The sequence below is a fragment of the Pungitius pungitius genome, chromosome 3, assembly GCF_949316345.1.
Source record: "Pungitius pungitius chromosome 3, fPunPun2.1, whole genome shotgun sequence".
Taxonomy (NCBI): domain Eukaryota; kingdom Metazoa; phylum Chordata; class Actinopteri; order Perciformes; family Gasterosteidae; genus Pungitius; species Pungitius pungitius.
This window is the reverse complement of record NC_084902.1, coordinates 8,537,356-8,564,132: the sequence shown is the minus strand read 5'-3', so window position 1 is coordinate 8,564,132 and position 26,777 is coordinate 8,537,356. Positions and strand designations below refer to the sequence as shown.

Genomic DNA, 26,777 nt, shown 5'->3' with positions numbered 1-26,777 from the left:
GTGACATCACTGCTATTTGTGATCCTAGATACTGCCACCACATGGGATCTCTTTGAGTACTTAGCCAGTGGGTTTACGTCCGCCTACTTGTCTTGAGACAGTTTTTGTTAACGTGACAGTCTCACGTCATGCAAGATGTGCTAAGTAACAGCGCTGGTAATAGTTTGACTTTGTGTGAGTCATCAGGTATGTATGAAGATGAGGTCTTGGTTGCTGGGTCACAAATGGGATCATAACTCACTAACTGACACAGTATTTTTCACCCTGAGGACAATAATTGAGGATTAATGGTAAATCTGGGAGATTTGACATCCTTCCAACAACACCATCTACACCCGGACCACCTGCCTCCGTCTAGCAAATTAATACAAGACAATCCAGGAGAAGACTGTTTGATTAGTAACTTAATTTACATCACAACCCACTCTTGACCTTGTTACTCTAATATGTGAAGTCTGAGTCTAAATGAAATTGTTCTCCAATACACCCCAGGGCTCTCAATTATAAAAGAGTGGACAAGATCCACACTAAATGTCGGCTTACCATCAAAGGGGAAAAGACACATCCGCCAATCTTATTTTGTTAAACCCAAACGAACGTGTTAATGAAAGCTAAAACAGCACTTGGTGCACATGCACTGTTCTTAATTCCTTTAACGTTGGTTGACTTGTCTTGATACGTGTTAGAGTCTCCAAACAGTGTGTTTTCCAGGATCAGAACATTTCATGCAACGCCTTGTTTTTATGCGCACGTAACGGTTATAGAGAGTGTTTGTAAGCAGAACATATAATACCATTTTTTTCTTTTGTATGAAGTATGTCAGAAATAGCACTAGAGGATTTTCAAGTGCCATTCAAATACCTCTCAGTGTTTTGAAATTTTAGCCTATATCAGATGTTTGTCAGTTGTATCTGCATTGCGTGAAGCTGTGCGGTTTCAGTGAAGATCCTTATTTTAGAGCTAAAGTGATGCATCTTAACTCTAACCAGAAGAGTGTAAGTAATTATTTTCAAGGAATTTTATGGATGGGTTTACAATATAGATTCCTGCCAGTGTGATTAACATTTGTTGAACTGTGCAGCTGGTTTTGCATCAGCTCGCTTTACTGTGCAGGTGAGACTTGAATGTTGAGGATTTATTTTCTTCCACACAACACAACAAGGGGGTTACAGTTTGGTATCCACATTGCTATTGCTGATTGCTCTGTAGAGAATAATGTTACATTCAATATGAAATGTGAAAAAAAGACAAAAAACTTTATATATTATATTTTATAATATATTTAATGTTCACTTAAAGGTTCAGCATTAAAACATTGTGCAAACAATTATTTCAGAATAATTTATTTAACAGATTGTCATGCTAATACTTCACTCCCTCCACTCCAACTCAAATGGAGAATTCAGGCCTGTCTATTTGGAAAGACTATTGTGACGTTGAGATATTGCTAATAAGCAAAAGGATTTGAAAAAAAGGAGTCTCATTTCACAGATAACTGGCTCCATTGTCTGTGCATTTCTCAGGAAAATTACAAAAAAATGACAAATTAGAACTTTATGTTATGGCACGCTTTAATAACAACTGGATTAAGTTAAGGGTCTGGTTGATTATTTTTCCTTCATTTACACGTAGTAATCATTCAGCGAGAAACCACCACACCTCGCTGCACACTAATCCCCTACCATCCAACACAACTGTCAGATTCATGTTGTTGTGAGTGTTGGTCCTTCCCGACAATCACTCTCCAGCCAATAATGTTATTTTAACTCCTTTTCAAAATGATGTAAAATGCAGCTATGTCGCAAGTCTGGGAATGTTGTCCGAGGCCCCCAAGCAGAATTTTGTCATATGTGGGACACAAGTAATGGAAGCATCACAGGACAAATGATCGTAGATACATGACAACATCCCAAACCCTTACAATAGATGAAATGTCACTGATTAGTGAAACGTCCTGTACAATTTGCCTCTGTGGGAAGCTGACCTCTCACAGTTGTGTCCTCTTGTTGCGCCTGTTATTAAGCAGACAGCCAAATTCACAATCCAGACTTTCCTACTGATAAACATCGAAACGTACATACTCAAATAAATCCACCCAAAAAGCACACACAAACTTGTGCAGTCCACAGGCATGTTGTGGGAGGCACAAGCACATCCAACTGAAGTCTGCCGTAAGGCAACAAAGCAGCCTGGTACTCTCTGATAGGGCCTCTGTTAACTTGAGTTGAGGAATGTATTTTGGCAGCATGCTGAATAAATCACAGACACCTCGACGATGGCACCCAGATCACCCAATTTCTCACACCGGCTTCAACCTCGCTTTGAAACTATTGAAACTTTTTAAAATCCTCCAAGGATTTCATTCAGCCAGGAGATCCACAATATTTTATCTAAAGGTAAGTTCAGTTAAGGAATCGTAATTACTCCTCGCCTCATGTTGAACAGGACTTGGAAACACACTGTAAGTCTGGCCGAAGCGCGAGGCCCCCACCAGTGAGTCCGAGTGAGCTGGAGAGGAGGCACAGGCCTGGAAAGAAGGAGGAGGGCACTACTGAGGGGCTCTCATTCCCTCTTTCACTCACGTGAACACATACAGAACCCACGTGTACTCTTTCTTATCCTGAGAGAGAATATTATTCATGCAGTACGTGTCATCGCTGCAAAGTTGACCTCATCCCATAAAGAATTCACGATGTTACCTCACGTTAGCAGTAAATAAGCATTTGTGACACGCTTGAGACTGTGGCTTGCTCCCTGCTGAGCCGGTGTTTAATTAGACAAAGGCCAAAAAAAAAAAAAATGGTTTCGGATTGGCAGCCAATTTGGAAGATGATGGTGACAGCTGAGGAAGACAAAGAGAGATGACTAGGACAAGGTATATTCTGGATATGTTAGATGCGCATGCAATATTCCATACTTATTCTAACCACACCCCCACAAAACAAGCCAAAACCAATCAGAAAGTGATCCATTTAACACGTATTGTTCGGGCAGCCACATTGTTGCACACATTGTTCCAAGCACTGATATCTATTTTTAGTCCGTCCCTGTGACTAGTGCACGGAACAATTGAATGATTTGCCATAAAATGGTAGCGCATTGAGTTTACTACTACAATGCCCCGTTTGCGTAAAATACACTGCTATGTCTTATGACCTGAGGGATAGCAAAGACACTCAGCTCGTCATTTAACCCAAACTCTCGTTGGCTCTGGACAAAATTAGCTAATATTCAGACAAAAAACACAAGCAAATTGGTGGAATTAATTTTGATTTGAACTAAACAAATAACCATCATCATCGACACACAGGTCTGGTGGGTGGCAGAGCAATAGAACAATATTTGCCCCTTCTGTTTTTAAGAACCCTGCTTGTGGGCAGAATCAGGGTTCCCCTGAGTCGAGTTGACTCGGGACAGGACAGAAGAGCCTGTGGCCGCTGCCAAAGGTCATCAGAGGCAACGCACACATCTGCTCATTGGGTGGATCACGGCATCTATTAAAGTGAATGCTTTGGCGCTGAATTTGCTGCAGACGTTTAGTTCACACCCGCAGGTGTTAACGTCTTCTGAGTAAAATGTGAAGAAAATGGCAGCAGAAAAAGTGTAAAAGAGAAAGTTAGAAAGTGAATCTAGAAATTCAAAATGATTTAGGTCAATCTCCGTCGGCACCACAGACTGACCGGAGAACAGTTTGACTTATTCTTCTTTTGCAGCAGCATGCAAATATCTGCTATCCTCAGGCAGAGACATTTTTTGTCCTTGTCTCAGTACATGGGGGTATGCGCAATAAGGCAGCCCCTCATTACACAAATGACTTATTTTCTGTCCTGTGCATAGTTTGGTTGAACTTTGCTCAACACAGCAGAGATTTACAGATTTCATGACAGCACTCCATCTGGTTGCGGTCTTGCATTTCATCCAATTCTACAGAATGGCTGATAAGAGGACGTAGAAGGAAGTGAAAGTGTTCTGAATGAAAGGAGAATAATTGACGGTGGGTATTTGAAAATGTTTTCATTTTCCATTGCTTCATGATGGCCAGGCACAGCTTCATGGTCCATGAATGGAATCTGATGCTCGTTGTGGCTTTGTCAGAACAGGGAATCAGAGGCGAGTTCAGGCAGAAAGAAAAAAGAAAAATGTGAGGTTGGTATTGTAAAGCTCAAGGTCAGTTGTTGGCGACACCAGGCCCAGCCACAGGTAGACGATTTGATAGGGCATGGTGGAGTGGCCCTTGTATTTTCAAACAAGCTTGTTAACCTCATGGCTACTCGTGACTGTGTACTAAGAGCGCCATTCGTTAAGGTGCCCTCTCTCTGATTCCAGGTTGATCTAACATTTAAAAAGCCTTCTCCCGGGTGTGTTTGGAGTGATTACACACAATGCGGAGGCACAACTGAACCGTTGTTGTTTGCACTTTTTTTTTTTTAGAACAATATGACATAGATGGATCAAATGAATCTGATTGATAGATCATTATTAAAACTGCAGAGCAGAAACAATCCAACTTAATTCACCACGTTGATGTTAATACATCCAAAAAAAAACATGATTGCCTCCTGTTGTGTTGAAAGAGATAATCAGTCCCTTATCAGCGTTGTGCTCATATTTAGCAGACAAAACAACCAGTGAGGCCTCTGAAGGAAGGCAATGCTCCGATCTGCAGCACAATACAGCTAATAAAGTCCTTCACATGCCGTACTGCTTCTTCCATTGAGACATCTAACAAATTGACAAACAAATAAATGATATCTATCGCGTTTTCTCCCTGCAGTCGATGTGCTATGTGAAAGATTAACATTTCAGGAACTAGATATCTATTTTAAACGTTTAAATGTTGACATCATGTAAATAATTAGATTATTAAAGGTAAACCAATGTATCCTAAATTAATTATATGAAAAGATGTGCTTACAGGCTCTCTCCATGTGCCTAAATATATCTTTCAAGTTGTCGTTTCCTCCATGAATACAAAAAGCAAAGTACACCAAATCAAAAAATAATATCAGTTTATTTTTTTATTTTTTAATATGATTTTACAATAATTGTGTTACTGTTAATGCTTTTGACCACCACAATCAAGTGTTTTTATCGAGGCAGAGTGTTACTCCATCCCTCCTGTTCAGCATGTGTCTTTACAAGAAAGAAAATTGAGTTCCACCAAAAGGAAAAAAAAAACCTCACTACGGTCCACTGTCAAAAAACCTCCTAAAACGTTACAAGGATTTGAAAAAGGTTTCATAACCCACTACCATAGACTGTTGAAAGCTTTCCTACCCGTAATGAAGAAAACCCTGGTCCGGTTTTGCCATTAAGCGGATCTCGTCGCTCTTCTCCAACTCGAGTGGCTCCTGGCCTCACAATCAACCAAAACTCATCATGCAACGCACTTGGGCGGATTACTTTTAAAGAACCCTAGACTCCCTGTGAACATGAAAGTGCAAACCTTCAGAGGAAAAAAGAGTTGAGACCCGGCTCGAAGGACCAATTATGTTGGAAAAATTCGTACTCGACACCGGTGTAAAATCATTAAACAGGACATTTCTTAAATGATTTTTGCAAACAGGAGACGGATTTGACTCACATACAAGTCCTGCGTCAAGGTAAAGGTCTTCATCTTTGGAGGAGGAATATGTAGTTGGAAAAGAACATAATGAAACCAGGGGGCTTTGTGCACATCCGAGTGCCGGGCCATCATGTTCTTTTCCCAAGGACATATCCACGAGCCTCCAGGACGTCATCTACCAAATCTAAGCGCAGACATCTTCTATCAGCAGACATGGTGTACACAGGTATCATTACAAGAGGGTTCAGACATTATGCGATTTAAAAGCCCTGCTGACTATGATATTATTGCGGTTTTTCCAACACAAAGTCACACTAGCTGTTTTTTCCCGCTTCCAGGCTTTAAGCTGAGCCGTGTTTATAACAAAGTCGTACTGTTCTTCGCATTTTATTCTGCAAGAATACTATTCTGCTTCATATACCAACAGGTATGTTCTCCATCCCATCATAGCGATATGAAGTTTTAGAACATAGCTACACCCTTAATATATCTAAAGCCATTTACTTCCTCCTTGACTCAGTTCCCCCCTACCGACTTATCTTATACATTTCTTCCTCCCTCTCTCTCTACCTCCCTCTCTCTGGTTCCCTTGATGACAGGAAACACGGTTGACTGCGTAATTGAGATTCGTAGTGATCCTCGTAGTGATCGTCCCACTCAAGGGTCTCCACTCTCCCAGTTCCCACCAGCAGTTATCCCATTGTTTCTCTCCTCCGTCCATCATTCCTCAACCCTCGTTCACCCTCCTTGTTCCTACACCTTTTCATTCCTTACCCAACGTCCTATCTTCCCATGACCCTCATCCTGTCATTCACAACCTCACAGCCTTGCACCCCTCTATCCCTCGACCCTCGTATCTCTTCATCACTTACCTTACATCCCTTCACCCCATCCCAACTCTGTCTGTCTCCATCATTCTCAATTCAACATGAAATTATCAGTTTTAAACTTTTGCTAAGGGCTCTGGGAGGATAATGTGCAAGGTTGGGAACGGCTATGTTTCTGAATGTCATTCACAATATGTATACTAATTGCTTTACTTGGTAGTAGTTGTATTTTGTGCAAAAATGTGTACACATTCAGTATACCATTTCTCATGAATCTTACTGTAATTTGAATTGTTTGAACCAAAGTGCCAATCAAAACTGCCCTCTATCTACATGCTAATGCCAAGATTGAATTATTATTTTCGACCTGCCTGAAAAAGCGATATTTTCCTGAGACTGCATTAGCTGAGGGATTTATGCCTGTAAGTCTTTCATCTCTGCAGTATGATGCATTGACAACGAGGATACAACCACAAAGCCTCAAACTAAAACCCTCGTGATTTTTTTTTGCAAATCACATCAATCACAAAAGTTAGGTGAGTCTGCTCATGCCCTCGGCATGACTTGATGTTCACGGCGAAAAGTGAATCAAAAAGTTTCTAGTATTTAGGAAAAGTTTGGCCTGGAAAGCAACAATAGAAGGAAAAAAAAAAGAAGATAAGTGGAAAGACGAATTGGCGATAGGGGAGAAGGACTGCAGGGCATCCAGAGAACCACGGGTAATGAAGGCAGCAGGAGTTGAAGTGCTCTCAATAACATGCGGATGAGGATCCTTCTTTTAAAGAAGCCAACTCTCGGTTATAATTGGGAGGTTGTGAGTATACGGAAATAAGTCTGTGATGTGATCATTAACCCGAGTGTGGAGGTTTCTTTTGAGTGAGAGGGGGGAGCGAGGATGATGAGCAGAGATGGCGAGACAAACACAGCCATGAGGGAGACTTTTTAAGACATAACAAAGGTACCAAAGTCCAATACCGGACGTATAGGGGGAGAGCGATAACGTTTAAACTTGACAGAAATGGGAAGTACCCAAGGATAATTGTATTCGTCTCATACGCTTGCTTCCCTCCAAGAAGTTGTGAGGATTGATGGTAGGGTACAACAATTCATTTATGTCAGAAGGAGCTGTGGGGAGCATCTGGCGCGTCTTCCGCTGGATTTTGGGATAACATGAGAAATGAGGCATTCGGTGTTTCGTTACTATACCGGGCCTCAGCTGAGGGTAGTGGCGGGATGTGGTGTGAGCGATGGATATCTGAGGGCTGATCAAACCGGTGTGCTTTTCACAGTGTGACAACTTCATTTGTTGGATGAGTGGAAACTTGCTTTTATCGCACCACAAAAGACAGAAACCATTGCTAAATGCCTGAATTGTGTCACTATGTGGCTTGTTGCTTTACCCCTGTGGAATTGGGATGCACCGCAGCACATTCAGACACATTGAATTATTGTCTGGAGACGTGCAAATGACAGGTTTGACTGGAGTCCTGTCAGAATGGGAGTGATGCATCTTGTAGTGGATACTGAGAAAGGCTGTTATACACTGGGAGGTTCAACTGTTTTAAATACTAATACTATCAAGGATGTATAGCGAATACAACAAAAGCTGGCTGATTGTTGATCTTTTTTTCCTGCACGTGTTTATTACAGAGATATGATTGATTGGTTGGAGGCTTTAAAGTTCCCTTTGATGGAGCCAATCGGAGTAACTCAACAGAAAAGTAATTAAAGACTAATGTGTAACGACAAATTGCACACAAATATCCTTTGCCCTTTATCACTGGGGAGAGTTAAATCTTCCCATCTTCCCTAATTAGCTAAGAGTGGAGAGTGTTTCTACTAAATATTTTATCTGCAAGTAAAGGTCACAGCAGAGCTCCCTATGATATGTTATTTGAGAAAATGTTAAATTGTATGCCTCCAATTAACAAAGCCGGGCACTGTGACCAAAATAGGCCTCCTTCTCTATTATTCAAGGAAAAAAAAGAATGGGTTGGGAGCACAGACCCCTATAAATCAGAAAAGAGCCAATAGATGAGAGCTGGAGAAATGAACCATCTCTAAAACAGTGTCCCTTTGACACATTTCACACTAACATCACAGGAAATCTAACCGAAGCATGCACTGTCCGTGTCAAAGGCCACGCATTGATTTTCCTGACTATGAGTAATGGCTGCAAAGGTTGGTTTAGACCTCACTGTATAAGTTAAATATTGCTCTATTTGCCTCGCTCCTTCCATGGTCAGTATTAAGATTATTCGCAATACCCCAGCAGCTAGAATTCACAAATGCAGATGAGGACAACATTCTTCTCATCTGCATTCTCCGGGTAATTCACCACCCCAAAAACTCTGGTAAGCTGTGATCTGTATTTACATAAGGAGTCTGGACCAGGCAACCGAGGTCTCCTTGCCCAGAGTGTGTTGGTGTCCCCAAGTGCTGTCTCCTCTGACTCTCCACCAGCACCCTGAGGCAACCTATGAACTTGTATTCGTCCATAGAGCCCGTCATCTTCAAAACTGTCATGCCGTCTCTGATCAGCTCCCCTGTCTCTCTTATCTTTCAGCAGGAAGTTGTCTTTTTGTGTCTTGTCTATTTCACTCTACTCCTCCGTTATCCTCTTCATCTTTTCGCAACCTTTACATCACTGTATCTTTTTATATTGACCATGATACAGTGTGTTTCTGCTGCTGCCATCTGAATGATGTGAGGCGGGAAAAGATGGGGGAAGGATGTAAAAAGAACATCCAACGGGGTAGGAGGAGAGGAGCAGGGTGAGATAAGAATAAGGGATGGGCACGGGGCCAATGGAGGAGCGTAAAGGAGACATGTTTGGATGTTGGGGAATTCCATGAATAAAATGAAATGACACCACAAAGGAAAGATCTGAAGCACCCTGCTGTCTTGAAACAGCAGGGTGCAACATGAAAAAATACTGTGCTTTAAATCAGGCATTTATTCAGCTGTAATCAAGTACCATTGAACTCCACAGGGATTACTTTACCACAAGCATTGGGTCTCCAAGGAATAACAATTGAAAATGTGTTTGTGCAAATAACTTTTGCAGCAGGTTCAAGAAGCATTTGCAGAAAGCCGTGCCTTTGAAATATTTAGTAATGCAGTCCTTACAGAGAGATGTACAGTCAGGAGCACTTGCAGCCTGACAGGTCTGCAAGTGCTCCTGACTGCGGGATTTGTAGCGTTTGTGGCATTGCCTGCTCTCCCTGTCACTCTTTGATAGTGCCATTTGATTGGCATGCGTGTGCATGTGTGTTCACTGCTGTGTATTTACTGAGGGTTTACTGTATGTGTGCGTGAATGACTGGCGACAGAAGTCCTCTGCATTTAATGTGGTATTGACCGACACTCAGTGGGACCTTCACAACCATCACAATCAATTACTGTAATGTCTTATTATTTAAAACAAGTTGGCAGGAGTGTCTGTGTGGGTTGATTTCAAGGGCAACATAGATATAAGCAGAATCCACAAATCCACTCACACGCAATACTGCCAAAAAAAAGGAATGGTGCACAATCGTCTTATCAAATGCATCTGCATCTGTATAACAAGGTAAAAGTTTGGCCATCTGGTATGTTTTATACAATTCATGTGTTGCCAGGGGACAGACAGAACAATAATAACGGGACAGTGGCTAATTTCACATTCACAGGTATGAGCCTTAAGGACATTGGATCAGCAGAATACACAAGTATACTTTACATAATGACTGCTCATTAGTAGATTGGTTTCTCCTTTTCTCCTTTTCCCCAAACAAAAATACAGTATTCTGTTTTGTGACTATTTACTTTCTGTCACCTTCACACTGATCTCCCAAATGCTACAATTTAGTCGCACATGGTCTATAATCTTTCTTTGTGTTGTTTGATCTATACATTAAGTTAACAGTATTTAATATATTTTATTAAAACTCATATGAAGAGTTAATGTATTGGTGTAGTTAATCCAATAAACCGTTTCACTGCTGACGTGAACATCCGTTCTCCACAACGTCAGGAGGATGCAGGATTCCCATTTCACACCCAGCAGGCGGCCTGGACTTCTACAACGTCCTCCTGCCTGGTGTGCCAAACAAACACTGCAGCTTATCCAGAATGCAGCAGCCCTAATGCTATTAAAGCTTACCAAGTCCAATTCAAATCCACACTGGTACTTGCCTAACATGCTGTGAATGGCTGATGCTCATCAGGATATTACAGACCTGGCCAAACCATGCATCTCAGTGAAAACATTACACTGTGCTGGTGCTAATGGGATATTCTCATGACAGTGACCCACATTAGACCACAGCCCAATGCCATTTTGGGGTGTCTCAGAGAAAAATCTATGAAAGTGTGTGAATGTGTTAATCAGATAAGCTATGTTGAGAATGCCAGCAGTTTAGCAGCAAATTCCCAGTAATATGTCTTCTGCTGCTGTTTGTTGTTTATCTGAATACAATGTAAAATTACCCAAAAATGCACAACTGCAGGATGGTTGTTGAATTCTTACACCTACGCTGCTGGAGTTGCCGTAGATGTGAGATAGTTTGCTTTATATGCAAATGTGTTACTTGGCAACAGGATAATGCTATGCATCACCTTACCACCTCTGCACTTAATCGTCTCAGGCATCACCGGTTTTGAACTCGTGTACTTATCCTCTCCTGCTCAGTCCTGCTCTCCAACATTAAGGTGACCAACAACCCCAACTGTCGGTTCTGCAAAGCTCTTAGCAAACAAGTGGGTCTATTAAGAACACCATGGTGCTTTCCCACCATACTTAACCTGCATTATCCATTCCTGTTTGTATTTTGGAAAACCTTATATATACCTACAGATCTATCGTATAACCTACTGTGTATATATTTTAGGTTTCTTCAGCGTTTCTGGCATTTGTTCATTTCAGATGGACAGTAATATATGAGCACACAAAAAAAGACAGTATTAGTGGAACATAATCTTGTGTTGTCCAATACTCCTGAGGAGGAAGAAATCCCTGGCATGCCTTTGTGTCTTTTGAAAGGCATTCAGTTCAGAACAGGATACGTATATGCCGCTTCCTTTTTGCTTTGACTTTTTTGTTAATCCTCTGGCTTCCTCAGGGAGGAGAGAATAGTACACAGTATAATATATTACAGCATCAGACTTGTGGAGACTGAATACATTAATCTGCCTTTAACAACAAGATTGAAATAAGCACAGTTCCCTTATAACTCATTTTCCCCTCAGGAAATTAATTTACTGCTGGAAAATTAATTTATTAATTAATTCTGATCCAATAGTACATGCAGTGCCTCTAAAAAAAGGAGTAGTTGGTATTGAAATTTCTCTCAAGATGTAATACTGTTTTTCTATACAGGTACACCTGCACGATTTATATATGTCATCAATTTAAATAATCAGTCTTTTTGTAAAATTCATTCTTGCATTCATGGGTTAATTGGTTCTGAGCTGCAATTCCTTTACTATTACCTAAACAGCCTCTTCTTAGTCAAGGTCTATTCCAGTATTCAATCACTCCTTTTGTTTTTCGGGTTAGCCACAGTTCGCGTAACGATATCCAACACCTGGATAAGATTCCCTTGGTAAAGTAATTTTCACTAAGGGAAGACAATCTGATCCACACTGCTGAGAGGTGCAAGAAGAATGTGCTGTTAGGGAAAATTAAGTGTTTTGGGAGGAGAGACAATTGAATGACGCTGTCTTTTTCTCTAGCTTCTTTATATTACATTTTACATTACATGTCAATTAGCAGACGCTATTATCCAAAGAGATCTACAATAAGTGCATTACAACTATAAAGATGCAAACTCAGATGAACAAGAAACAAGTGCAAATTCATCAAATAAGTCGATTTACAACTTGCTATACATAAGAGCCATTAGAAGTACAATTCAAGTGTTTCCGTCGTATATTAATCAGGCTTGTTAAAATAATAAATGCACCTTCTACAAATTTTTAGACTCAATATTAATGTTGGTATTAGTGTTAAGATCCTTTCATATCCAACCCCTCATATGGATTGCTATGAAATGTCCTATATGTCCTGTCTTTGCTTCTGTCACAAGCAGTTCAAAGTGTTTACCTAGAAACGTGTATTTACATTTTCTTCCTATAAATTTTGCATCAACAGTAATAGTTCCCAGGTGATGAAGTGCAATGACTTTAGTGATCTAGTGACCTTGATTATCGCTCTGCAAAAATGATGGCAGTCCACTCAGGGTCAGCTGTTTTTAGGGCTATTGAAAAAGTGTTACGGTGGTCAATAGAGGCTGCAAGAGGAATATGGAGCAGAGAAAACCTTCCTCCTAAGTAAAAATAAATGTATGAGCATCCAATGCAAAAATATTGTCTGCTGTACTTTGTATTGAATGTTGTATCGATACAAAGAGTGTGATGGGCCTTTTGGTCAACATATAACGTGCATCTAACCATTCCTCCTGCCAAGAATTAGGGAGGCAAGGTAAGCTGATCTCAGTGGTTGTCGGCTGCTAGGGGGCTTTGAGAGGAAATCTCTGGTTTTGCTATGGATCCCATGTTGCTGCTCCAAATTATTCCATTAATGCACAGTGAATGTTTAAGTGGATCTCAGCCAGATTGAAGGTTTAATCAGAGTGTTACGCCCGTGCTGTGAGTTATGTAAATAATAACTCACACAGGAAATATTCTACCATTTTAAAGTGCTAATAACTGCGGATGGAAAATGCCCTGTGCGCTGTATTAATTGATCCCAGAGGATTTGTGGAACAGAGCTTTGACTCTTTACAGACTTGGGATTTATTGTTGAGAAAAGGGTCCTCCACATTGCATGAGGTAATAGCAGAGAAGAGCAGCTGTTATATGCCAGTGCCCATCTATTGCTTTGTCCTCCACAGATTGAACCGGATGGGGTGAGGGTTGATTGAACCGTTTAATTAATTGAGTTTTGATCCCCACCAATAGTGAAAATAGACTAGTAAGGCTGTGAGACACAAATGATCAGTCCTAATAATTACCCTCAATTGAGGTATGCATGTGACAATACGTGTGTGTGTGTGTGGATTTATAACCAGGTTTCAGGGGGAAACGTAGCATTTATCAGACTTTTAGGGGCTCTCCAACTCATGTCAAGAAGTGCATCAGCCAGCTGCTGCTTTGGCTGCTGCCCAAAACAACCAAGTGTGTCACTCATCTGGCAAGGTTTTTAAGGGTGAACCCATCAACAACGTTTGACTACCCACTGCAATTAGGAATCTTCGCCATGGTAAATTTGCCTCTCCCACACACTAGTTCAGTGAGGTTTGGGCAATTTTTTCATTCTCGGTTCCTCTTTGCACAGGAAATGATGGTGCTGTTTAAATTGCAATAGGCAAAAAATGTTAATCTAATGGACCGACCAGTTATTGACTGATTACTAGGGATAAATCCCACGCTCCCAATCTCCGGCACAGTTACCGTTCAGCCTGCCTGCTCGGGCGCGGCTAAACACACAATCGTGATTTAGCACTTCTCCGGCAGCCAGGTGTTCATTTCACTAACAATAGAGCTGCGACGTCATTGTGCGACGGGCCAGCTCCATCCTCTCATCGCAAATTGGAAAGCGGGGCCCAGTCACTGCCTCGCTTCCCAGTCTGACTTGTAAATAGTCTTTTTATTTAAGGACTCCTCTTTGTCTCGCTAATCAAAGATGCCTCTTGTTTGAAATGCGGGCGAATGATAGGGTGATGGATAGGAGAGAGGATAGGTGAAGGTATACAGAGAAAAGGGTTCCTGTTTAATTCATGGATTCCGTTTTGATAGGGGCTTAAAACAGCTGGGGTTTGGGTTGTTTGCTCTATTCTGTTGTTGTTGTTTTTTCAGTATCAATCCAGTGACAAAAAAAAAAAAAACACCGCAAAGGCTTGAGTTCAGTGATTTATTGTTGGTTACACACATTGAGGAACATCCCATATTGGCTGCAACATTTGACTGAAGCTATAAAGAGAAGGCGCACACACCTGTGTTCCCATAATGCACACAATAGGCGGACAGGAGGATGTGGTTTGATGAGGATTCTGCGCTTTTAGGTTTCTGCATCTGTTGCTGCCAGTAAGTTCGCAACGGATTTGAACAAGAATGTAGGAAACGATCGAATGAAAAAGCGTGACAGGTTTGACAGCCATCACCCATCTGTGCGAAATGGCAGGAAGACTTATGGGAACACACAAAAAATATCCTGCTCCGTACAGGAGGCGAGGAAACTGAAAGATTCGGTGCCAATGACACCACAGGGGGAAGATAACAACTCTGTAACAGCAAGGTTGGTATACTTATACGCACACTCTGGAATTATTCAATGCGGTGGTAAATCGTCCCTTACCAGATTGTGCTAAAGTAAAATGTGGAAAGGTTCTCCAGAGGTGCTTCAAAGTTGGTCAGGTTCAATTAAACAGCTGAAAAATACACAATAAGGATAAAAACACTATAATGATGTTTTTTACCAGCAGATTTGAGTTTCGATGATAAGAATTTACTTGAAGTCAGGATCAGAGCGGAAGGGTTAATATTTGACTAAATCCTGGTTGATTGTTGCCAATTTAAAGTATAAGTAAAACTTTTCAGACAATCCTCTTTCAAAAGCACTAATTGTTATCAGTAGAATTTTGGTTTCATTCTGAGAGAGCTGTATGGAGCTACTTTTCTCTGCATGACCTTGCGGCAGTATTTCAGCAATTTCTCTAAAACAAAATACAAAGTTTTTTTTTCTTCTTCTTTTTCTCAGATAAGAATTTTTGACACCTTCAGACAGAACCTGGCTTCTGTTCCCTGTTGTAATGCCGGGCTAAGCTCCTTTACATTCATGAATCAGCTGACCTTTTATGTAAGCTGTATAGTTTTCTGTTTTCTCTATCACATCATCTGTTTTTAAAGGTTGAGTAATTACAGATTCATTATCAACCAGCCTGATCGGAGGAAAGTGGTCTGGCATTACGTCTCTTTTTGGTCCGACCCCATGAATTCCAGTTTCTATCAATTCATGCCAGACATCTGATGATTAGATTCTTTGAAGACAAGCCAAAGAAGTAGACGGTTGAATTGACCATGTGTAAGAATATCGAACTATGAATTCTTTGTGGAGATTCAGATTTACAAGGCAGTCCATGCATCTCGGAAAAAAAGCTTTCTTTGCAAGGACTGAGTGCATTTCTGTCCCACTATTGGAAATGTGTGCACTGGTCTTCAGTCAAGGAGAGAAATGGAAATTGGCGGCTCAGGAATTACTGTTGAAAAACCTTCTTGGCTCCAAATTGGTGTGATAGCATGCTCTGAATACAACTTCACGAGAGTGCAGCCACACAGAGGAGTGAACCCCTAAGGGGGAACCTGGGAGAAAGGTTGACAGGCCACATGTTCATTAATAATTAGACATAACACTCCCTTTGTATTTGTATGATTTGTATGTGTTCCCATCAATCATAACTTGTTCATGTTTAAACAGAACTTAGCCCTTGCAAAGGAAATATTGATCCACTACAATGGAAGGCCTAAGATTCTCTATGACTCCGATCTCTGATTTCTGGCAGCATACAGCTGCATCATCAATCCTCCATCGCAACAAATATTATCAATAAAGCAATAAAATGAAATATCAGAAAATCCTCAGCAACTTCCGAAGGGCGAATCCCTTTCCTCATCAAAAGTCAGACATCAACATGTTTTAGTGCGTGTGTGTAAGTGAGAGTGTAAAGGAGAGACGTTGCCGTTCATGATTTCATGTAGACGTTCAATGACGTAATGTGCTTTACACTAGGGGGAGACAAAGACCCTCCATCGATGGATACGCATTGTGACTTGCAGATTACATGAATTATGATTCAAGGTAATATTTAATGATGGTAGATTGAAAAGAAAAGCTGCAACTCTTTTCAGGCAAAAATGGATGTCTACGCTTTACATACATGGCGCCTTGTATACATTCTACAATGTGTTTGCAGACCTCTTCTCTATGTGAGTGGGATATTAACCCTCACCTTCAATTTGATCCCAGAAACTTTCACCTCCAGAAAATGATCATAATATAAAATTTTGCTGCAAGTTTATGTGTTAATATTGTGCGTGTTTGTTGACTACCTAAATAGCGCATTAAAAAACAACACCCACCTCTTAAACATCCGAAAATACTAAAGCTGCGTCAGTGCTGACATAGTATGTGAGTAGATAATTCCATTACTGAACAAAATAATTACTACCGATTGTATTTGTTATCCAGGCTAATTCACACTTTTGGTTTGAAATGTTACTAGAGCTCAAAGGGCAGTTGGGGCCTCGTAGTTTAAATTAAACTCATATTGATAGAATGTAGGCCATTTTATTGGGTTGTATCCTTGGGGAGGATTTTGTAACAATAGTTAGGAGAAGACAGACGGACAGAAAGAGAGAGAGTGGTGACAGAATTGCACTTTTATTATGCATCGCAAAGCCATAATTCTGTCCATAATGTTCTCAGGCAATCTACCTCACTATCGGCATGCTTGGGTTGCTATAACAACAGCTGCTGCTATATCCGTCTCTGCTGTAGGTCACGGCTGGTTAAAAGTGCAATGTACATCACCTCTCTTTGACAGTGCGAGTCTATTCCCCTTTTTCTTTGTTCTGTTTTTTTTGGACTAGCTCTGTTTCCACTGAATAAATTATAATGTTTTATTTCAGCTTTATTAGACTGACATTGAAAAGTAAATAAAAATCTGATGCTTATTTGTTGGCTATTTTTCTGCACTAACGGGAGCTGGAAACAACCGTTTGGAGTCCATTTTATCCATTTCATTAGCACTAGAGGCAAATATAATAAGAAGAACATAAGACAGATGGTGCTGAGAATAAATACTGTACCTGCACTTACAATTAAACAGAAGTACGAACTTTTCAGTAAACAGTGCTTCAACACAAACGCATTGCATTTAATAGTTGAAAAGGAGCTCACTCACACATTTTTTGGAACAAACAATACGCACATTTCTATATAGCTGTACACACATTTCATCTCAGGAGAACACCAGCCGCAGTTTAAGTAAGACTTAATCTCGATTAAATTGACGTCAGTACTGAACACATATTACATTTTTATACATAATGACCTCTAGAGGAATTTAAATTGACTCATATAGCTTAACTCAATACAATATAAATATCTCTATTGTTCCATTACGTTGTGGTTTCACTGATGCACATGGTACAACAAGGGGAATTGTGCATTCGTACAGTATAAATGCTCCATCCATTGTCGTAAAAAGACGTTGGCCAGAACGAATAAAATCCAGACACGGCCTATAAATTGTAATGATACAAAATGAACTTAACGAGAACTGCAGAGTCTGTGCACAAGTTGTATGTAACAGCCAAGAGGACAGCTTCTTTCATTGGATCGTTTTTCTCGTTTTGAGGTCATAAATCCCAGAGGCACCACTAACTACTGAGAACATAGTCGGCAGTGAAGCATGGATGACACTGATAACACTGTAAGTGCAGGGCACTAATATTTGTGTTCTTTTAACCGGCTGCATTTGACAAAACAATTAATTTAAGATGGCTGGCATGAAAGTTAAAGAAATCGGAGTAAAGGAGGAGAAAGATTTTTGGGCCAGATGGCCATGGCTGTCTGGGAGTAATGAAACCTTCCTTGTGGCTCAGTCCAGCTTGTGGACTCTTTGCCTTCGGCTGTCCTCGAAGTTCCATCGTGATTGGTTAATATCTAAAAAGAGCAGAGAAGTTCAATCGTACTCAACTATTAAAAATGTATGCGCCAAATAAACAATGGTATATTGCACAACGCAAAATGAAACAATATACAAAGTCAACATGAACATAAAATTAACAAACAACTGTGTCCTTTAGGTTTATTATAACTCCGGAACCCTTCTTCATATACATGCAAATGCTTTACAATCTACAGTAGATTGCTAACATGTATTAACTTTATATGCACTTCAGTCCCTGAAGGGATAGTGTTGTAATTGCATGTACTCTAAATTGTCATGATTTATATTAAACTATGTATGCGGAATGAGAGAGAACAAAAAGTGGTCGTGATCAAAAGACATTTCCAAAAATGGCAACAGGAACGATTAAGAGGACACACACACACACAGAGGGAGCTGAACCACCAGGACTCGTGAGTCACGTGAGTTATGAGTCTAAAAGGGTAAGAAACTGTGAGTTGAGAGAGAGAGAGAGGGAGGGGGGGGATGATTTTACTGGTCGTGATCACGTTGAGAGATTCACGTGTAAAATACCGTGTCACTGATAACAGCTTTTATTCAGTAACAGGAGCGGCTGGGTTGTCCTTCTGCTCAGAAGGGATGGCTAGGTAGTTTGTCCTGCAGGCGGATTGGTATAAAAACAGAAACAGCTTTCTAAGACATGGTGGTAGGACACTTTCCATCCCCAAATATAGTCATAATAGTGCAGATTAAGGTTTGAACGGCGGTGTGACGGGACGATATTTCCTTATGGGGCTGTGGACATCCTTTGAGGGGGGATTGTTATCATCAGAAAGATAGAAAGATTTCTTTCTCTGAGCAAACGCAATAGTAAGAATAGAGAAAGTAAAATCCGTAATAGTGAAAATTGATTTTGTAACTCATATATTTAAAACACAGCCTTCATCCCACACATCTTTCCCAAGTTGCGTTTTATCTTGCCTTTCGGTTACATTGCAAAATATAACCTCACAATGTTCTGGTCGCCCACATAACCTTTAAGCCTGAGTAGCTGAGAAGCCCACCACAAAACAGCCTCTTTGAGTGGGTGGTGTTTCTCGCCGTGAGATGAGCGCATCATACTGGTCAATAACAACCACAACCCATTACCTCCTTCAGTTGCAGAAACTGATTACGTTGACAGAGTTGCGCTCGATTCAATCACCTGGTGATTTACATGAATGTGCACTCCTTATCGATATATTGATCAACAAACTGCGGGCTGATTTATAATCAAAGATAACGTATATCGATAGCCCCCCACGGCTTAAATTTGCCGATAACATTTGCCTTTATTTTCAAATGATCTTTTATAGCCTTTATTTAGCAACTTAAAATGCAACTAATGGATTTTATGTCGCTTTCATTTTTGATTTATGGTGCTCTGTGATTTTTCTGTCTGGGACATAAATTGCCTGTTCAAAAGTTGTCAACCTGGATTGACTAGCCTCGTCAACGCCATGGCAACCCGGTGACTGTACAGCCACACTTGAGTCTTTTGTCCGTGCTGACAAGATGCGAGAGAAAATGAATCTGATAGAGTTGCAAATCCAACGCTGATGTAAAAAGACTGTTTGGAAAAGAGAGCAGTCAGCAGTGCTTAGAATTATTCAGGCCTGTCAGGTAGTCCAAGCAAAAAAGACAGATTACCGTTGCAGCAGGTTACAAACTGATGCAGCGTCGGCTCACTTCACTTTTTGTCTGTTTGTCCGTCGGATTCTTCCCCTGGCCGTTTTTTGTCAATCTGTGCCCCCATAAATTCTCTTTCTAACCTGTTTCTAAATTAGTATCAACATGTAATAACCAGACCCCCTAGGCATGCACAGGTCACACATATTTGGCACACACCGTTTTGGGGACTCGTCCCACGCACCCGGTTGCTTTCATTCCCACGCGTCTGTGCATGGATATCGATCGTCTGTGTGAGACTTACGCTGTGTCCAGGGCCTGCTCATCTGACTTGGATATCTTCCTGTAGCAGTAGACCATCTCTACCAGCAGCCAGAAGGTCAAGCAGACCAGCAGCACATACATCATGATCTCAGAGTAGAGCGCGGCGGCATCTCCAGTGGCTGTGGAGAACACACAACGGCAGGGAACATTTATTATACGGTATGCATCCACCTATGAACGTCTCTGTGTGGGAGAGACTTTCTATGTACGTGACATTTAAGTAATTGTTGAGCTTGTTCATGTATGTGCAGCACTGCTTGCTTGCAACTCTCAGTCAGTAAAGAGAAGACAATCTTTCTATGGTAACAACTCAATAGGTGCACTAGTTATTACAATGCAGCAGTGTGGATCCTGTTTGAGATGCACAAACTATGTTGCATACAGACGATTATGGCAGTACCTGCAGTAGAATGATAACAGAGGGAGTTAAAGGTGGCTTGTGGAGTTTTCTTATCAGTAAACAAAAACTATGTTTGACTTCTGTGTTTTTTTTCCCCCGAATACATCACGTATATCCTTAAGGTTAAGCAGAGGTGTTGTGTTCATTTCCTTTGATGCGGGACTGGTAAAGGATTATCTTATCTAATCTTATCTTTAGAAAAAAACATTTGCAGAGCCAATTGCTTTTTCTAAACGCTTTAAATCGGGCATTGTTTACATCCAACTTCTTCTTATCGTTGTTTTTTTCCCCTGCATTGCCACAGCTGTTCATTCATCTCTCCGTTGTTAGCGTTCAACTGTTCAATGGTAGAGTAGTGTGAAAAGAAATGGCAGGATGCATGTGTGTCCTTATGTTATGGCCGGGTACAAACCAGACAGGGGCCTAAAAACAATGCTCCAAACGGCTGCTAGTATTCAAGACCTCCACAGGGTACCTTTAAATGTCAAATATGATAGATATGCAAAGTCACAGTGGTTCTCATGGCATTTAACACTTCCAACGTAGGTCATACTTTTAAAGTACACAAATGTAAGACTCAATACGTGAATATCCTTAAATTGAATTTACTTGAAAGGGAATATGTCTGCATTTTTTTAAATCAGTCATGGAACGCTCTGATATCCTTATGGACAGAAACAGAGCTTTCAGTTTAAGTGATGGTGGACAGAATTGGAAGTCAGTTTTTATGAAGTTATTATGAGGCTTCAGCTGTATGAGTTCTTCATATTATGCAGATATCTGGCAAGGTGACAGTGCTATTAGTGCAGACGTCCCTCTTTTTATTTCAAACAAAAAAGAAGACTGAATTAAGGTAAATTCATTTCAATTTAATTATTTCAGGACTGTGGATTGTCTCCATCACTTAAATTTGATTAAAAACATTTTTTTTTTATTACTTAAAATGAGGAATGATTCAAGCAAGCATCAACTATTTCAAAAGTGCAGCTGACTTGGAAAACATAGAAACCTATCCTTTAAAATCTTTCATTGCAGGGTCATTATGAGCCATTGTGAACCACTGTGCCAGTGAGTGTGTACCAAATTCCAAAAAGCCTGCTGACCAGACAGTTAAAAGCATTCACTGATTTGATTCGGCACGGCCTGCAAATAGAGGCTATTACTGTAACATAATCCCTTCGATGGAATGTTTGCCGTAACTTAATCCATTCTGCTACTATGAACATCATTACCGCAACATGACTCCTGTAATGTACAGAATTCACTGGCTGGTGGCTTTTATGAAATTTGGTCCAACGTCTATGAGATGTAAATGAGAGGCTTAATATTTATAAATGATCAAACTGTGGTATATTTTGGATAGTTTCACTTCAGAAGAAAAACATCCAATTTTCACTCTTTTTTTCCAGATAAAATCCAAACTCTGGGATACAGCTTCCCTGGCCTATTTTTAAATGCCTCTGATAGTGAACTATATACCACATGCAAGCAGTTTTATAATGTAAAGATATTTTCAAAAAGTTATTCCAAATATACATGTCGTATTGTATATTCGAGAAGGTGGAGAATGGCACATTCAGCAAGCCAAGCATTCGGGAAGCAGAATACATTACCCCTCATCATAGATAGCAAAGAAGTTGGTTTGAATTAACCCCTTCAATGACAACAGAAGAAAGCTTTGATGAACAATAAAGGCAGACAGAACAAAATGCACCATTATTACTACTAAGTACAGTGGCAACAAAGAGGAAAGAAGGAAAGTGGTGTTGTTAGTGCCCTTACATCGATGCATCACTTAGTGAAAGTAAGGAATATATAATAAAATGCCATCCCTCTTTAAGTAGTTACATGAACAATTTATGCAGCATCGAAGGAAGGGCTTGTACACCACAAAGAGAACACTCAGTACTCAGAAGTCAACACAGCACAGACTCGTCCTTGTACCAGGAGGGATTGTTAATTAACACGCCTGAGCTGAAGCCTCTTTAACATATTGTGTGTGCAGCTGTGTGCTCCTCCTTATCTTCCTCCTCCTCCTCCTCCTCCTCCTCCTCCTCCTTATCATCATCCTCATTAGCTCATGTTTGTGACAGAATGTTAAATAGTGCTGGGAATTCATCACTTATGCCGTCTTGCGTCTGAGAAACCAGCTCTTTTGATAAAATCTTTTTCAGTTCTCAGAACATTGGTTACACATAAATCTGCTCTAATGACAGTTAAAACACATATTAGATGTACACATATGTACACAGATTATTCCTATATTTAAGATATTCTGCTGTGCAGTCGAGACGGCTAAACAAATGCTGCCTTTTGGAGAGCTTTTAAAGGCTAAATATGACAAATACATACAATGCAGGGCTGTAAAACACATTTGTGACCTAATAGATGGAAGAGATTGGATTACTGCGGCACCTGTGGACAAACGTGGACGTGTTTCTAAATACCAGATTACCAATTGATTGTCATATCTGAGATGTAGAACTATTAACCAAACCTTTTGCTTTCACGGTCAACTTGATTTTCTTGGTGAGGGAGACAGACGGTTTGAAGGAGTCAAACTCAAACTGGCGATAGACGATGCATTCATAAATGCCTCGGTCATTGTAGGTGACGTTGATGATTCGAATGGAGACATCTTGCAAATCCTGGCTCCCATTCCAGGCCAGACGGCCTTTGAACGGCCCATCCGATTCAACTGGACTATCAACATTGTACTTGTATATCTTGAAGAGAGAAAAGACAAGCAGGCATGTATAAAATATATTCACTACCACATAAAGTAGTAAGAAGACATACAACATGGTGCATATACACTCACCGGCCACTTTATTAGGTACCCCATGCTAGTAACGGGTTGGACCCCCTTTTGCCTTCAGAACTGCCTCAATTCTTCGTGGCATAGATTCAACAAGGTGCTGGAAGCATTCCTCAGGGAGTTTGGTCCATATTGACATGATGGCATCACACAGTTGCCGCAGATTTGTCGGCTGCACATCCATGATGCGAATCTCCCGTTCCACCACATCCCAAAGATGCTCTATTGGATTGAGATCTGGTGATTGTGGAGGCCATTTGAGTACGGCGAACTCATTGTCATGTTCAAGAAACCAGTCTGAGATGATTCCAGCTTTATGACATGGCGCATTATCCTGCTGAAAGTAGCCATCAGAAGTTGGGTACATTGTGGTCATAAAGGGATGGACATGGTCAGCAACAATACTCAGGTAGGCTGTGGCGTTGCAACGATGCTCAATTGGTACCAAGGGGCCCAAAGAGTGCCAAGAAAATATTCCCCACACCATGACACCACCACCACCAGCCTGAACCGTTGATACAAGGCAGGATGGATCCATGCTTTCATGTTGTAGACGCCAAATTCTGACCCTACCATCCGAATGTCGCAGCAGAAATCGAGACTCATCAGACCAGGCAACGTTTTTCCAATCTTCTATTGTCCAATTTCGATGAGCTTGTGCAAATTGTAGCCTCAGTTTCCTGTTCTTAGCTGAAAGGAGTGGCACCCGGTGTGGTCTTCTGCTGCTGTAGCCCATCTGCCTCAAAGTTGGACGTACTGTGCGTTCAGAGATGCTCTTATGCCCACCTTGGTTGTAACGGGTGGTTATTTGAGTCACTGTTGCCCTTCTATCAGCTCGAACCAGTCTGGCCATTCTCCTCTGACTTCTGGCATCAACAAGGCATTTCCGCCCACAGAACTGCCGCTCACTGGATGTTTTTTCTTTTTCGGACCATTCTCTGTAAACCCTAGAGATGGTTGTGCGTGAAAATCCCAGTAGATTAGCAGTTTCTGAAATACTCAGACCAGCCCTTCTGGCACCAACAATCATGCCACGTTCAAAGTCACTCAAATCACCTTTCTTCCCCATACTGATGCTCGGTTTGAACTGCAGGAGATTGTCTTGACAATGTCTACATGCCTAAATGCACTGAGTTGCCGCCATGTGATTGGCTGCTTAGAAATGAATTGTTAACGAGCAGTTGGACAGGTGTACCTAATAAAGTGGCCGGTGAGTGTAATACACAATGACTTAGCAGGGACCTACGTGGGTTTTGTTCGATGCAGTGTCCTTTTCTTTGTTTGGCATGTAGTACCAATCCACATGTGTCTTTGATTTGATCTCGTCCCTCTTTATACAAGATATGCAGGTCAACTTCATGGATTTCCCCAGCACCGCATCGGTCTCCGACGGGATATCGACACATACCGGCCGGCTCGGGTGGACTGGAAGAGCATTTACACGCAGATAGCACAATGAAAGCACAGCCAAAGATGTTGAAGTCCCTTTTCACAGTGTTTCCTTTTTTGTTAATTTGTGTTTAACCTTCACTGATACAAGGTTTGATCCTAGAGGTTATTTCATCTCCCCCTGCCGAAGATGTGTCTGTGCTCATCATGAAGTTTAAGTGCAAGGTGATCAGTACAGAAGGTTCAGAAGCCGGTCCTGGTCCAGCCAGCAACTAGGAACAACTTCTGCAATGACTGGATCAACACTGTCCTGATTGTGTATCTCCACCAACCAGTAAAGTTGCAGTCTACATGTCTGTGTAAGAATTTATCACATCATGATTTTACATCGGACATTCGTGTACAATTGTCCAAATATTTATATGACTTTTTGCGATATGACCAATAATGTGTTTTATTAGGTCACGTGACCTTTGATCATTAGATTCTAATCAGTTACTCTTTGAATTCAAGGATGTTTTTCGCAGAATCGAGATTTTGGTTAAATTTAGTGAGGGGTAACTAATATGTGTAACTACTTAGTAGTATCAACCAGTTCATTATGTTTGGGGGGATATAGGGAACGAAGGGCCGAACTCCAGCAGCTTTTCAACAGGATCATTTCAAAGTTACTGTGCTTGAAGGTGGCACAATAAGAAATGTTCTTCATATTGTATGAAGCACATTCGTGGGCAATCAAGAAAAAAAAACGATTACGATTGTGTTGCAAGAAATGGACTCATTAGAAGATTGTGAAGTGAGCCAGTATTCTGAGTGAGCTGGCCACATGGCTGCCTGTGTGTGTGCTGCTGTATCTGGTCCTCTTACATAACCCAGAGTCCCTTAGGGCAGACAGTGACAACATCAATTCCATCTCATCTCATCGTTTTCTTTTCTTTTTTTTTTTTGCTCGGGGCTTATTCAAATACGCATGGAAATAGGACAGAAAAAAAGGGAGACCGATGGGGAATAAAACAACGGGAAATAGCTAAGCCTCTGTTCGATGCATTGATTTATTTTAAATGTTAATAGAACTGTTCAGGGGTCAGATAAGCTTCTCCGACGACGATCGGTTTTGAATTCACCAACAGTGGAGTTCACAAGTTCAAAAACACACGATGGCGCATCTATGTGACTCCAAATCGGTTGCAATAAGACATGAAACCGATGCACGTTGTACTTGCAGATATTTACTTACCAACGAAACACAAAAGCACCAAAGTTTGCAGATGAACTCCGGTGCGCGTCACCATATTAGGCTCTTTCTGGAGCTGCTGGCAGACGGCGTCCCCTCCAGCTGTTGTTTTTTTTTAGGAGAAACCCTCAAGTTATTGAAATAACAGGAGTTGTCGAAATGACTTCAGGACCACGGACAGCGCCGCTCTCGGGGAAGACGAGCACGCGAGGCAACTTTCGTCTTTACGAGTTAAAGTCCAAACCGAGCTGCCTGTCCGAACGAGAGATTTTGGAGGACATTCAGGACTTGCGGAATCGAGCCTGTGGACGATCTGCTCGCCCGGTTAGATTAGAGTCGTCCGAAAAAAAAGCCATTCAACATTTATCAAAAAAGCACCAACTTCATCAATAAACAGGCCCTCGAAGAGCGATGCAACAGTCCTGCTTCTGCTTTATTTCAGTCCAGATCCATCCAGATACACAGAAGTATAAAAAGATAAAACCCGAGCGAAGAGGAAGAACCTGTGGATTCTCAAAAGCCGATTTAGTGCTGTTGCGAAACGTCTTGTTTACCTTTGGGTGAATAAAAGCACTTCTGTTATTTCACTCCTCAAAGAATGACTCCATTGCCTATTTGAGGTATTTTTCCTCCAATAAGGGTGAATGATAACATTCCCACGCCGCGGATCGCTGCCTGTGTTTTTGCAGGAGTCACTTGGCACTGGTGGAGCGGAGGCATTGGTGCGCATGCGTGAGTTACTCCCTCCTACACTACAACGTGCACGTCCATAATGCTGTCATGTGCGTCCGCCTAAGCAACTTATCATGCACGTCTGTTGAATAAATAAAATTCCTAAATAATAAAACATCACGTCATTATGTCAAGTGAAACGTA

The 26,777-nt window shown here is 41.1% G+C and overlaps 1 protein-coding gene across 2 annotated transcripts; it reads right to left on the bottom strand.

Annotated features, from left to right (window-relative positions):
* Positions 1–16,794: 16,794 nt before the first annotated feature.
* scn3b (sodium channel, voltage-gated, type III, beta) lies at positions 16,795–26,662 on the bottom strand. Of its 2 annotated transcripts, XM_037466359.2 has the most exons (6): positions 25,905–26,638; positions 24,525–24,703; positions 22,958–23,186; positions 20,041–20,179; positions 18,642–18,725; positions 16,795–18,100 (listed from the first exon to the last, which is right to left on the bottom strand). In XM_037466359.2, the coding sequence occupies exons 1-5, from the start codon at positions 25,957–25,959 to the stop codon at positions 18,662–18,664; spliced, it is 666 nt and encodes a 221-aa protein (XP_037322256.2). In that variant the 5' UTR covers positions 25,960–26,638; the 3' UTR covers positions 16,795–18,100; positions 18,642–18,661. The 2 variants fall into 2 exon arrangements, with proteins under 2 accessions (XP_037322256.2, XP_037322260.2); XM_037466363.2 differs by lacking the exon at positions 18,642–18,725 and having other exon boundaries at positions 25,905–26,662.
* Between the last annotated feature and the right edge of the window lie 115 nt (positions 26,663–26,777).

What these genes read in the sequence shown, in the direction of transcription:
- scn3b (XM_037466359.2), bottom strand. Translation starts at nt 25,959, where the DNA reads ATGGTGACGCGCACCGGAGTTCATCTGCAAACTTTGGTGCTTTTGTGT. An exon ending in GGTGCTTTTGTGTTTCGTTG is followed by an intron (nt 24,704 to 25,904) that starts GTAAGTAAATAT and finishes ATGCTCTTCCAG; the next exon opens with TCCACCCGAGCCGGCCGGTA. An exon ending in GAGCAGGCCCTGGACACAGC is followed by an intron (nt 18,726 to 20,040) that starts GTAAGTCTCACA and finishes ATCCGCCTGCAG; the next exon opens with GACAAACTACCTAGCCATCC.